Source organism: Rhizophagus irregularis, chromosome 29 (genome assembly GCF_026210795.1).
Source record: "Rhizophagus irregularis chromosome 29, complete sequence".
Taxonomy (NCBI): Eukaryota; Fungi; Glomeromycota; class Glomeromycetes; order Glomerales; family Glomeraceae; genus Rhizophagus; species Rhizophagus irregularis.
Window position 1 is genome coordinate 2,966,750 of NC_089457.1, and position 14,249 is coordinate 2,980,998.

The 14,249-nt window shown below is 27.4% G+C and overlaps 4 protein-coding genes across 4 annotated transcripts; all 4 read right to left on the reverse strand.

Annotated features, from left to right (window-relative positions):
- Window positions 1-236: 236 nt before the first annotated feature.
- OCT59_019987 (uncharacterized protein) lies at window positions 237-1,883 on the reverse strand. The gene is made up of 2 exons (XM_025328584.2): window positions 1,522-1,883; window positions 237-1,442 (listed from the first exon to the last, which is right to left on the reverse strand). Exons 1-2 carry the CDS (start codon window positions 1,773-1,775, stop codon window positions 326-328), a joined length of 1,371 nt encoding a protein of 456 aa, XP_025165984.1. The 5' UTR covers window positions 1,776-1,883; the 3' UTR covers window positions 237-325.
- Window positions 1,884-3,796: 1,913 nt separating this feature from the next.
- On the reverse strand, window positions 3,797-5,306 carry OCT59_019988 (uncharacterized protein; the record flags this gene model as incomplete). Its single annotated transcript, XM_025328585.2, has 2 exons — window positions 3,797-4,949; window positions 5,044-5,306. The coding sequence occupies 2 exons, from the start codon at window positions 5,304-5,306 to the stop codon at window positions 3,797-3,799; spliced, it is 1,416 nt and encodes a 471-aa protein (XP_025165985.2).
- A 2,267-nt stretch (window positions 5,307-7,573) lies between these two features.
- Window positions 7,574-8,797, reverse strand: OCT59_019989 (uncharacterized protein; the record flags this gene model as incomplete). Its single annotated transcript, XM_025332878.2, has 2 exons — window positions 7,574-8,444; window positions 8,544-8,797. 2 exons carry the CDS (start codon window positions 8,795-8,797, stop codon window positions 7,574-7,576), a joined length of 1,125 nt encoding a protein of 374 aa, XP_025165986.1.
- Window positions 8,798-9,187: 390 nt separating this feature from the next.
- OCT59_019990 (uncharacterized protein) lies at window positions 9,188-10,296 on the reverse strand. Its single transcript, XM_025333299.2, has 2 exons — window positions 10,023-10,296; window positions 9,188-9,929 (listed from the first exon to the last, which is right to left on the reverse strand). The coding sequence occupies exons 1-2, from the start codon at window positions 10,283-10,285 to the stop codon at window positions 9,353-9,355; spliced, it is 840 nt and encodes a 279-aa protein (XP_025164072.2). The 5' UTR covers window positions 10,286-10,296; the 3' UTR covers window positions 9,188-9,352.
- Window positions 10,297-14,249: the final 3,953 nt, after the last annotated feature.

A 14,249-nucleotide genomic window follows, 5' to 3' on the forward strand; every position in this document is an offset into this window, starting at 1 on the left:
AATTTAGCGATAACATATTTACTAAGTTGGTAAAATGTTTCATGTATGCGACGTAAAGATTTTTCCATGCATTTTAACGAAATTCATGCGCAAGTTTTATTTCTAACATTTCTAACTCGAACAAAAATTGCGCTTGCATTGTAAAATTCAGAAAAAAATATTGGGAACATAAGTCCTGAATATGCCCGTTATGAAAGGTAATACACTTTTTATTAAGCGTCATTAGACAAGACTTTCAGAAATTTATTTTTATCTTTTTATTTTGATCTACCAATATCAATCGAAAAAATATATAGTACTGTTTTAATTTTTTTTTGAGAACCAATTATTTATAAACAACTTGAAATACTTCATAATCATCTATTTCAAAATATTCATTACTTTGTCTGATCGCTTTTTCATAATTTACATTAGAACATTGACCTTGTTTCTTTTTATATAATAATTCAAAATCTGAACTTCCAGACCCAAAAATTGGACCATAATTTTGGCCATTAAAAATTGCACATTTATCATCAACAACCTTACTGAAAATAGAATTAACTAAATTATCCTTATCTAAAGAAAAAATGAAACTTTCTTTAGTTTCTCCATAATCTTTATTGGATTCCCAATTAAGTGGATTAAATCCTCCAAGGATCTCATTGGAATTTTTAACACGAGCAATAGTGACTGTAGGTCCTTTATTATCACAATGTTCATGAAATATAGATTTGTTAAAGCCATCTCTACTTCCGCGTATAAGTAAATTAAAATCATAAACAATTCCCTGTTTTTGTTGTTTCATAAGTTTTATCCATTTAGAGATAAATTTAGCATCTTTTAAATTAATTATTTGAGAATCTATATAATTTACTAATTTATAATCATTATTAAAGCAATAATATTCAATAATCTTAATATAAAATTTATCATCAAAAATGCTTTTAAATGGTTTGATTTTTTGAAAAAAATCCAAACGGCTTATTTTTTGAAAATTAATGAGGGAGATAAATGGTTGAATTAAGGTATCAAAAGTAGTAATATTATCAATAGTCCACATTGTGATGTCTGATGGTAATTCATTATTAGATTTTGCAATAGCCCATTCCATAAGCTTATCCCAAACTTCAATTTGTTTTAAAGAATCATTATTTTTAGTCAAGTATTCAATAAAATATTCTTGTTCGATTGTAACGAAATCATCTGCTCTTAGAACTAGTGAAGGATTTTCTTGAAAAGATTCCTTACAAAATTGTGACAGTTTTATAAACTGCTCAAATTTATTTGTGGTGTATAAAATAAAATTAAAGTTTGATTTTATTGATTCTTTGTCGATAAGTAGAAAATTTTCAATATAAGAACACAGTTCATCAAGGCATAATTCATCAGCAGCAATTAAAATAGCTATATTTGTTTTAATATCATTATTTGCAAGTTCAAGTTTACCGCTATACATATATCTAAATTTATAATAAAACTATCAGTTATTAGCAATTAGTAATATAGATAATATATTTATTTTTCTTCAGTTATACTCACTTGATAAGAATTTCGAATACTTCTCCAGAGATATTTGGTTTTTGAAACCTAATAATATTATTTTCAATTCTTATCCAATAATTTAAAAATGCACTACGAAAATAAGGAGAATGAACTTTTAAAACAAAAGAATGTAAACGAAAAATTCTAGTATTTGGTTCTTCTCCGACTAATATTTCTGTATCGGAAAATTCACCAGTTTCAAGGATTTTGGCATATCCTTCAAATAGTAAATTCGATAATTTCGTAGACATTATTAAAATAAAAAAAAAATAAATAAATTGAGCTATTTATTTTTTATTTTTTCCTTTTTTTTTTATAAAAAAAAAAAGAACTTATAATTCTTGACCAGCGCCGAAATCAACAACATTTACTAATAAAATTTGTCATTTTTAGTGATACCATTTCCAAATAAAGTTATATTACAAAAAAATTTTTTAATTATTATATAAACAAACGCCTGACTTTTGATTTTGGAAGTATTTTACCCTAAATCTGGTAGATTGGAAATAAAGTGACAATCGTATTCATTGTTTTTATGATCAGATGGCGCATCAACCTGGCAAGCATCACATGGGACGCTCCATTTTTAGTTAAATGGTAATCATAAAACATAAATTTGTAGCTTGCGATAAGTTTGGACGTATTCATTTATTTCTGATATATTTGTCACTCATAAAGCTAGTACTATGAAGAGAAATAATCTTAAATTAATAGATTGATAAAGTTAATTAATATTATACCGTATTTACAATATTCGCCAAGTCAAATATATTGTAAGTGAAACACCACCTCATCTAATCACAGAAAAAACCGGATGCTACATTTTTCCTATTCGGTAATTTCGAAATAATAGTGATACAAATTTTTTTTTAAAACAAAGTTGCCCATAAAGTCTTTATAAAATGACCAATTTACATTTGCAAAGTACATTCTTTTGGTTGTGACCTACCAGAAAACTTTACCTGAGGAAAAGGACTTCACTAAAAGTAGTTGATGGTTATGTTAATCATTAATTTAATTGAATTAAAATTAAAAAATTGAACCAAAAACTATATAAAGTATGTATTAATGTTTTTGTTTGAAAGTTGACTCCACACTTCATAATCGGACCGCATCTAACTAAATGTTAAGAACACGATTCATAAATTGAGGCTATAATATTTGAATATCAGTAGTTACGCATTTGGATCCTAATAATTCTAGAACATTGTATAGTGAACATTATTGGCCACACGAAAAATCAAAATAATTTCTACCTCTTTAGAAGAATTACGGTTCATATTATTACCTCTGGTAAATCTAGAGTATATAATGTACGGTTCTGTTAGAGCTTACGCCTCTGCGCAAAAAGTTAAATATGTTATACATGCACATTCTTGTATTGTATTATTCAACTTCGTGATGAACTAAATAAACATAAAAATTTTGATCCATAATCAATCCATGTACAATCTAAACGAAACTCAATTTAAACAACGTAAATTGTTAAAATAAAATCCCAATTTTTTTTTTTGTTTTTATTTGTACAATTTAGAATTGCTCCCACCAGCATGAACTTTTGAAATATTCGGTAGGAGTTACTTTTTTTTAATTCCCAACATATAAATTTGATAGAAGAGTAATAATAATATAACAATTTTGACGACGTTAATATTTTCATCTATTGAATAAAGAAAGATAAATACATTCATTTTCATTGAATTCATCAAAAAGAGAGACATAAAATGGTGGTATTCTCATGTCTCCAGAATTGATGAATAAAAAGTTATTAGGGTCTTTACGTATCAGGAACTTTTTTATGCTGAATTAATACGGTTTAACGTTCTTGGCATAAAAAAAAAAATATATTAGCAAATAATGAAAAAATATTTATATATTGTATATGATGAATCTCGTCTAATTTAAAATAAATAAATAATAGAAAATCCATCATAATTTTTAATTATTATTACATTTAATCTTGCGGCGCACTTGCTGGTGGAGTTTATCTTTTAACGTAACAAAATTAAAAATAAACATAAAACGGAGAGAATAGAGAAGAGAAATGCTACTCATCATGATGTAAAGATAATTGTATGATTTTTTCATTTATTTATAGCGTCAATATTACGTACTACGGTATATATCACAAATGTAATATAATAAATCTTTTATTAAAGTGAATAAATAAACAAGTTTACAATAAAGAAATAAGATTTTTGTAAAATTAAAAAATTTAAATTATTTTTTTAAAAAAAAACTAGAAAACAAATATAAATAAATATATACTATTTCATCTAATACAATTATAAATAATCTGAAATACTTCATAATCAATTATTTCAAAATATTTCTCACTTCTTCTAATTGCTTTTTCATAACTTGTTTTAACACATCGACCCTTTTTATTACATGAAAATAAATCAAGATCTGATTTTCCGCTTCCAAAACATGGACCATATCCTGAACTATTATAAATTGCATGTTCAATATCAACAACTTTACTGAAGATAGAATTTTCTAAATTATTATTATATAAAGAAAAAATAAAACTTTCTTTAGTACTAATAAAATCACCAAAACCAGACACAGAATACCAATTACATGGATTAAATCCTCCAAGAATCTCATTAGAACTTTTAACACGGGCAATAGTAACTGTAGGTCCCTTATTATCACATAAATTATGAAATGTATCTTTGCTAAATCCATCTCTACTTCCACGTACAAGTAAATTAAAATGATAAGTAATCCCCCTTCCTTGTTGTTTCGTGATTTTTATCCGATCAGCAATAAATGAAGCACCTCTTAAATCAATTATTTTAGAATCTATATCGTCCACCAATTGTGCATCATCCACCAATTGTGAAAAATCTGTGCAAACGAAATATTCAATAATATCAATAAAATGCTCATTATCAAAAATTCTTCTAAATTTATTGACTTTTTGCATAAAATCTAGACGACTCATCTTTTGAAAATCAATAATAGGGATAAATCGTTGAATTAAGGTACCAAATGCTTTTATATTATCTTCAGTCCACTTTGAGACATCTGATGGTAATTCATCATCAGATGTTGCAATAGCCCATTCAATAAGCTTATCCCAAACTTCAATTTGTCTTAAAGAATCATTGTCCTTAGTCAAATATTCAAAAAGGCGTTCTTGATTGAGTGTAACGAAATCATCTGCTCTTAGAACTACTGAAGGATCCTCCTGGAAAGCATCTTTACAAAATTGGGATAATTTCGTAAACTGATCAAATCTATTTGTGATATGCGAAACAAAAACGAAGTTCGATTTTAATGATTCTTTGTTGATAAGAAGAAAATCTTCAATATAAGAGCACAATTCTTTAAGACATAATTCATCAGCTGCAATTAAAAGTGCAATGTTTGTCTTAACATCATTATTTGCAAGTTCAAGTTTACCACTATAAATATACCTAAAATTAATATAAAATTAATCAATAATTATAACGTAGTCGTATAAAACCCACAAACGTTACTATTGATTATTATATACAGTATATTACTTACTTGATAAGTATTTCGAATACTTTTACGGAAATATTTGGTTTATTAAATTTAATAATATTATTTTCAACTTTTATTTTCTTATTTGAAAATGCATCACGAAAATAAGGCGAACAAACTTTTAATACAAAAGAATGTAAACGAAAAATTTTTGTGTTTGCTTTTTCTCCAACTAATACTTCTATATCATAAAATTCACCAGTTTTAAGGATTCTAGTATATTCCTTAACTAATAAATTCGATAGTTCCATTATTTCCATAGTCATTTATGTTGTGGTTTTTTAAGGAAAAAAAAAATTTTTTTTTTACATGATCAACCTGTATTGCTTAAATTTGGGCCTACCCTAACCTAGAAATGGGAACGGGCATCACGTGTAATGTAAGGGATGGATCGAGTCCCAGGACCCAGATTCAGTTCTGTAATTCTGACCGGAATTATCCGCTAATGTTGGCTAACTACCATAATTTGTCGCTTTAAATTTATTATTAATAAATGATTACAACAAACTCTGAAATTTTATTAAATAAATGTAATGTTCATTTTTAAATGTATGTATATTAAGATTGATAAATTAAAGCATCCATTTGATAAACAATATTCCCGCAATCCTAAAAAAGTGTAAATGAGGAACTAAAATATCTTTGGAGCCTAACACACCCAACTTAAAGCAGAGTAATTCTACATTCCAAAAAAAAATAGACCAAAATTCATACTATTAAATTGCATATTCAATATCAATAAATTATTGAAAATATAGTTTTCTAAATTAATAATTTAGCAAAATTTACCTCTAACTCACGTACAAATAAATTGAATTTATAAATAAGCTTCATGTTTATAATATTTATTTAACTAGCAATAAATGAACTATATAATTATCGTAAATATTTTTTTTATTTATAATAAATTAAGCGATATAAATGATTAAGGTACAAACCGTTATTGCATTATTCACTTTGCGACAATGATTTTAAATAATCTCTAAGAAATTTGTTTGATCGATGCGAGTTTATCTGCTTTAAAAGAACTAGGGAAGGATTCTCCTGATACGCTTCTTTACAAAATTATAGTATAAGAAAAATATCAGAGAATTCACAAGTTTCAAGGATTTTTGAATAATAAATTTAACGATTCCGCTAGAAACCCTTTTTTTTGCGAATACTATTCTGTCGTGATACTAAACGGACAAAATGTTTAAAAATGCGAAAATTTTGAATAAAAAATGGTAAAAGCTAGATAACTTTGGTGATAAAGTTAAAAGAAGTCATAAATAAGCCATTAAGTCGCTTCGCAATCTTAATTCCTTAATTTCTAGATTTATCTTCGCAATATTTAAGGAAAGAGTTGAATTATGAGGAATACGATGACTTCAAAGAATAATCATATTTAATATATTTAAGCAATAATTGGGTAATGTTTAAAGGCCATTGCGGTAATAAAATTTATTAAAGTAATAAATATATATATACTCTATACGATTATTTTGTCTAAATTTAACGTAAATAAACGTAAATGATACAACCATTCATCATCATTTAATCTTGCAGAATAATCAATTATTCTACTTATATAACAAGATAGGTATAGTCGCTCCTCAATTATGATTTGTATGCTGTATATTTGCATCAATATTTAAAAATTCATAATTACTCACTTTTGGTCTTTTATCAAGATCATTAATCTAGAATATTCCTGTTCTGTTCGGTCACTTCAATATCTTCAACAATCTTTGGTCTTAATTCCTTACAAATATTTAAGGAATATCAAGAAATCATATCGGAAGAATTAGTATCATCGGGCTTCCACATAGTACTTCAGGAGCGATATAAGGAAGTACCATAAATTTATTAGATTTGACGAGTTTGTCGGATCACTTATAAAAGTATTTGCAGTATATCATTAATTAAAGGGTATGGAATCACCGTGAGCTAATTAAAATTCACGTAAAGCCAAAAGTGCATCTTCATGGCCTTTTTAAGGACAAAAATAGGATTTATATTGAACGTCTACATCTAACAAATAGCCTTATAAACGGTAATGGATCCGATTTTAGCGATCCATTATATAACTTTCTTGTTAGTTCTCGCCCTTAATTGAAATTAAGCATCCGCTAGTCCATTTATTGAAATCCTGACGAAGTCATAACATCAGGATAAAAATAATTTTCTTTAAATATATTTAAAATATTTTCAAACATATTTTTTTTCAAAAACAAAAATAAAATGGGAAAAAAAATTTTGATTTTTCGTGAAAAAAAAAGAAAAATTTATTTATTTACATTAGAAATTTCTAAAATTCTATCAAAAGAATTTTTTAATTACAAATTGATTTGTTTTTGTAACAGCAGGTCAAAAATGTACACTCGCACTTTACACATTACGCCCAAACTATTTGAAAAATTGATTAACCTTAGATTATTTAATTCTGACCAGAATATTTAAAAAAAAAAATTAAATAAAAAAATAAACAAGGGAATAATATATATAGATAATTTATGATCCCAATAATCTCAAAATTTCTATATTTTAAAAACTAAAATCTACCCCCTCTCCCACGGAAATGAGGACGCGGACCAGGAAGCGGGTATCGAATGGGTGGAGGTGGGATATGTGGCATACTTTGAGAGATAGGCTGAGAGACGGGGGGAGGAGGTGGTGGGGGAGGAGGAATAGAGTTAAAGCGAACGGAGCGCATAGAACGGGAACGGCCGGGAATATAATTATAATTACGGTTAGAATTGTTTGGCATTAAAGGAGATGAAGGGGGTGAAATAAAAAAAGGCATAGAAGGTTCCGATATAAATTCTGGAGAATTCATTAACTCATCATGAATATTATTGAAAGAATAATGTTCAAGAATTTTAATATAAAATTTGTCATCAAAAACATTCTTGAAAGGTTTAATTTTTTGAAAAAAGTCTACACGAGTTATTTCTTGAAAATTAATATGAGATATAAATGGTTGAATTAATTTCTTAAATATTGTTACATTAATATCAGTCCATTTTGTAACATCAGAAGGTAATTCATTAGATTGATCAATAGCCCATTCCATAAGTTTATCCCAAATTTCAATAGGATTTAAAAAATGATTTTTGTTAGCAATAATATCAAGAAGAATTTCTTTTTTGATTGTAGTGAAATCATTTGCTTTAAAAATTAATGAAGGATCTTTTTGAAAAGTATCATTATAAAATTGTGATAAGTATATAAATTGAGTGAATTTGTTTGAAATATCTTGAATAAGAACAAAATTTTGTTTTAATAATTCTACGTTCTTTAAAAGACATTTCTCAATATAAATGCATAAATCACTAAGACATAATTCATCAGCTGCAATTAAAAGTGCAACATTTGTTTTGACATTATTATTTTCAAGTTCAAGTTTACCACTATATATAAACCTATAAAAAATTAAATAGATAGAATTTTTATTAATAATTGTTGTATTTTTCAACGTCGTTGCCGATAAAATTATATATATATATATATTATTTACTTACTTGGTAAGAATGTCGAATACTTTTACTGAAATATTTGGTTTTTTAAATTTAATAATATTATTTTCAATTTTTATCCAATTACTTGATAATGCGGTACGAAAATATGGTGAACATACTTTCAATACGAAAGAATGTAAACGAAAAATTTTAGTGTTCGGTTGTTCTCCGACTAATATTTCTATGTCATAAAATTCTCCAGTTTCAAGAATTTTAGTATATCCTCTAAGTAATAAATTTGATAGTTCCGTATTCATTTTTTAAAAGAAAAAAATGAGAAAATATTTGTATGTAATTTTTTTTTTTTTTCCAAGAGAAAAAAGGAAAAAAAAATGAAAGAAAAAAAAAATAAAACAATGAGCGGTGCGTAAATATTTATTTTTTTGTTCATATATATGTCAATGATATTCACTTAAAAATTTTCCGGAATTGTTAAAACTAGACGAATCCGAATTTTACCGATACCCACGCCGAAAAAAAGAATAATTTTTATACCCAAAAATTTATAAATTTAGGTCGGAATTACTTTGACCTAAAGTGGAAACAATATCGGAAAAAATATCCCGACTATAAAAAGATGGAAAGATAAGACTGTTATATATACTGTATGTTGCCATTTTTTAATTTAACCTTAACTTTAATTTTTCATTTATAAAAATATGTATATACAGACAGGTATTTATTTAGAAATTTATGTACTAATTACATAACGTACGCTAAATAACGCTAAAAATATATATATACATATATATCTGTATATATATAATTTTTTTTATATAAATAATATATAAATAATATAAATTACTCTATTATTAAAAATCATTAAAACAACAAGATTCAAGAATTTTAATATAAAATTTATCATCAAAAATATTTTTGAATGGTTTGATTTTTTGAAAAAAATCCTCACGACTTATTTTATCGAAATTAACGTAAGAAAGAAATGGATTAACTATTTTACCAAATGTTTTTACATTATCATCCGTCCAATTTGTAATATTTGATGATAATTCATCTGATTGAACAATAACCCATGCTGAAAGTTTATCCCAAATTTCAATTGGTTTTAGTGAATGATTATTTTTAATTAAAAGTTCAAGAAGAAATTCTCGTTTAATATCAGTAAAATCTTTTGCTTTGAAAATTAATGAAGGATTCTGTCGATAAGTTTCTTTATAAAATTGTGATATTCTCGTAAATTGATCAAATTCGGTTGTTACATGTAATAAAAGTACTAAATTGGATTTTAATGATTCTCTATTATTGAGTAAAAAATCTTCGGCATATGTACATAATTCATCAAGACACAATTCATCCGCCGCAATCATGAGTTCAACATTCGTCTTAACATTATCATTCACAAGTTTAAGTTCACCGCCGTATATATATCTAAAAGATAAAAAAAGCAATATATCGTAAATATAAGATTATTCTTTCTAATATATGATAAATTTTTCAATACGCTTTCTTCTTATGCCTTACCTGGTAATAATTTCGAATACTTTAACGGAAATATTCGGTTTTTTAAATTTGATAATATTATTTTCAATTTTTACCCAATTACTATTCGTTAATGCGATACGAAAATATGGTGAACATACTTTTAATACGAAAGTATGTAAACGAAAGATTTTAGTGTTTGGTTCTTTTCCAACTAATATTTCTATATCAGAGAATTCTCCAGATTCGAGAATTTTAATATATTCTTTAAATAATATATTCGATAATTCCATCGACGTCGACATAATTTTTTTTTTAAAAAAAAAAAAAAAAAAATTTAAAAAAAAATAAGGAAAAAAAATAAGAGGAAAATATTATTTGTAACGCAACGCATTAAACTGCTTCACAGTTTAAAAATAATTTTTTTTTTGTTAATGATATTCATCCGTTTGGTGTTACTTTACTGCGACCATTTTTCGAAACAATTACGTTGTTCATCATGGATACTATACAATATTATAAGAAATATTATATTTTGCAAAAAATATAAGATAATCAAATAGATAGAAAAATTGACAAATATGTCTCTATTATTTAAAGATACAATAGCTTATTGAATAATGTTGGGATGAACAAAGGTTAATGCGGTTTTTGTTTTTTTTGAAAGAGCTACAATACCCCAAAAAAAAGAGATCTTTTTTTGTCTTTCCAGAATGAGTTTAACCGACTTATAATAATACATAAAATCATGTGGTCAAAGCTCCTTTTGTATAGATAAGGAGTGCAAACTCCACAAGTATTCCGGCTGGGGCTAATTACTGCATTGTGTGACAAATAGATCACTTGCCTGTAGAATTTTAGAAAGTTACTACGGCAACTTTTTGCTTTAACCTAAAATGGAAACAATAACTTTTTTTAAAAAAACATGAAAATCCAAATGAAAAATCTTAATTCCGGCCGAAATAATAGTTCGGCTAGAATTAATATCGGAGAATTCCTGGTAGTAGTTAACAAATTTATTAACATACTAGTATGGTCCATTAAAATTATGTGAAATGTGTATTTTCCATATGTGTCTACCAAGATCTGAAAGGCGAATCTTCCAAGGTTGTACTAAACATCTTATGGCCGAACTGAACATCCATCTCAAGACCAGCGGAAAAGAAGCATCAAAATCGCAATATGTATGTTTGAACTTGGTTGTTGGTGCGAATCTAACGTAGGCAAGTTTGAACTTTAGCTAGAAAAAAAACATCCCAGGACCCATGGACATTGGCTCAGTCGATTTTGCAATACTGTACACTTACTAGAACAGCTAAAGTGAAGGACGAGGATTTTTAAGGGTATTGCTCAGAATGTCGTACAGCTTGATTCAACTTTATCAAACAGTAAGCGTAATAAGGCGAGTGAGATTGAAAAAGAAGGCCTGTTCATGGATAAGAATTTTGTAATCGTCCCAGATCAGATGTGGAAAAGTGTATTTTGTGGAATGTTCGTTTGATGACCAATAAAGGCAAGATTCAAACGATTCAAACTATCAAAACCGATAATCGTTGTGCATGGCAATGAGGATATAGATACGAAAGGTATGGTTGAAAAGGTTCTAGGTCATATTGTTTGATTGTTGGATGAAGGTCAAAACCGGAGGAAGATTCACAAAGCGGTGAACAATCGAGGGTAATAAAAAAAGGTCAAGTCATTGAATAATCGAATATAGAGCTTAGGATAGGGAAGTTTCATCATGTATCCGAAACATGTAATCTTTTTATAGTAACATAATATATCACGAGAAAGTCCCGATTCATGTAATGTCTTTTTTATCTTTACTGTGTTGTATAAACAATAAAAAACTTTACAATACTATAGATCGATCCTACAAGAGTTTTGTGCGGGTAATTGATAATAATTTTTGGAGTTGGCAACTATCGATCACGGGATCACGTGACTTTTTGTCATGCAACTTGTAAAAAATTCTATCTCGACATCACGTAGTGAAAAAGTTCCGGCAAATTTATTTCATCTTTGAATTAAATGACTTACGCGGGTTAATCCGGTGTTCCTGAATTGGATGTCGTACAAATTTTATGGATCGTGATGTGGAATGGGCCAGATCTCTCTCAGAATAAACGGTGGATTTTTGTTATTCCATTGACATTAGTTTGAGGTGTACATTCAATATTATGTGAATTATTATTTTCTCATTTTCCTACTTAAAGATTTACGCGTATTAAAAGTTTTTTTATAATGATTTCGAGCGAATTTATTAATCAGATTTCTGTGATGTGATCGAATTGACGTGATTTTCAATTCTTGGGCCGCTACAAATCATATAAGAAGGTGAAGGCTCTGGTTAGCGAATCATTTTATCTATCTTGTGCAAGTGAAGAAAAAAATCTCACAAAATATCGAACTTACTTTTTGCGTCATCAATCCAAACTTTTGCTAATCGATGTTATAAAAAAATAAACCCTCGAAGCCAGGTCACATAGCCAAAATACATTGTTATCTATATTTCTGAACATGAAAAAAAAAAATGTTGACAGGATGTTTCAACATAATATGGACATATTACTGTCCTTGTTGTATATGGATGCCAGCATGAGTATATAAGCGCACTTACCTGATTTTTGTTACATACATCGAAGTCTGGCTGTGTATATTTTATCTTGCATAGCAATTTCATTCTTGATATTTGGAGCGTACAATACAAAATCGAAGCAAAAACTTACCTTTTGTTGTAACGCATCAACAATTCTAGATCTCTTCTTCGAAAAAATCACGTACGACTGCTCGTTGAGGTATCTGCCGATGAATCGTCACATAGTACAAAGCGAATGAAATGTGAAAATGAATTGTAGCGGTAAGTATGAATTAGATATATTACATTGATCTCCAGACTTTTCTATAGTTTGTTATCTTGGAGACGTTCTCTTGCAAAAATAATATTTTTCATGATCTGTGTGGGTGGGAGTGCAACAAATAATGATAGATTATTTCGAAAATTCAGTGTTTGTAAATGGGCTTATGAGAGTTTCGTAGTTAGTAATATACAGTAGATAGAAACAAGTTAGCTATAAAAATTTTATGAAGTGGAGAAATAAAAGATGATGGGAGTGTCATAGTTAACCCTCCTTGTTTGATAAAGAAATTTTTTAGTAGGAAAATTCCAATGTATACCACACTTAATTCCAGCCGAATGTCATAATTCTCAGCCATTTCGGGACATTTTTTCGTGGTTACGCTAGGTAGTCACAAAAAAATAATGTTGAAAACTTAATTTTTAATAAATCATTATACAAATAAAACAAATATAAAAATCTTACTTTCAAATTAAAGCGTAAATAGTTATATAAGCATATTTTTTTTAATTGTTAAACAATTTTAAAAAGTTTGATCGTGACTTATTAATGTTTTTTTTTCCTACGCACAATTTAAAAACCAACTACAAAATTCAGACCAATTACAAAATTCAGTTTTAATTTATGAGTTAAATTTTGATATTATTTATCAAAAGAAATTCGAAATCATATAAAAATTATAATTGACCTATAATTGTTGTCCTTAGAATTGATAATAATATCAACGAAAAATAATTATTTTTTTAAGTTGGTAACACTCACTTCGATATTATGATTATTATTTTGTGTAAGAAATTTTATGTTATTATGAAAGGCGAAAAAGAAGTGACAGAAACGGTTAACTTTTAAAGTGCCTCCTTAATGCTCTGGTAAATATACTAATTAATTACTGTATAGCACTGACTCATTTTGGCGTACCCTATATATAATGACGTCATCATCTAAAAATCTACTATAATAGTACAGTCTATCCTACGCGTTGTTTTATAGCTTTTACAGTATCTCTAATGTTTGATTATCAGTGTATTAATATCGATAATCGATAATATCGATAGGCGCAATCACAAAATTACGTCACAGAGTCTACAGAGTCTCCAATTCATTATTAGTCATGTTATGTGTAACTTTTTTTTCGCGTAAATAGATTTTTTACAAATATATATATACCCCAACTTTCCTCTAAAAAAAAAAAATTTGCCTTCTTTTTCCATATTATCCTCCGTTTACAAGAAAACTTCGATTATATTTATGCAACTCCTCCTTACTTACTCTTTATTACCTATCTTCCTCCTATACCTATTTCGATCTGAAAGTCTCCTAAGAGAAGTTCACATTGAATAGGAGTAGAGAAGACCTAAAAAAAAGAAAAAGGAAGTCTTAAAGAAAAAAGAAAACATGAAAGAGAAGACAA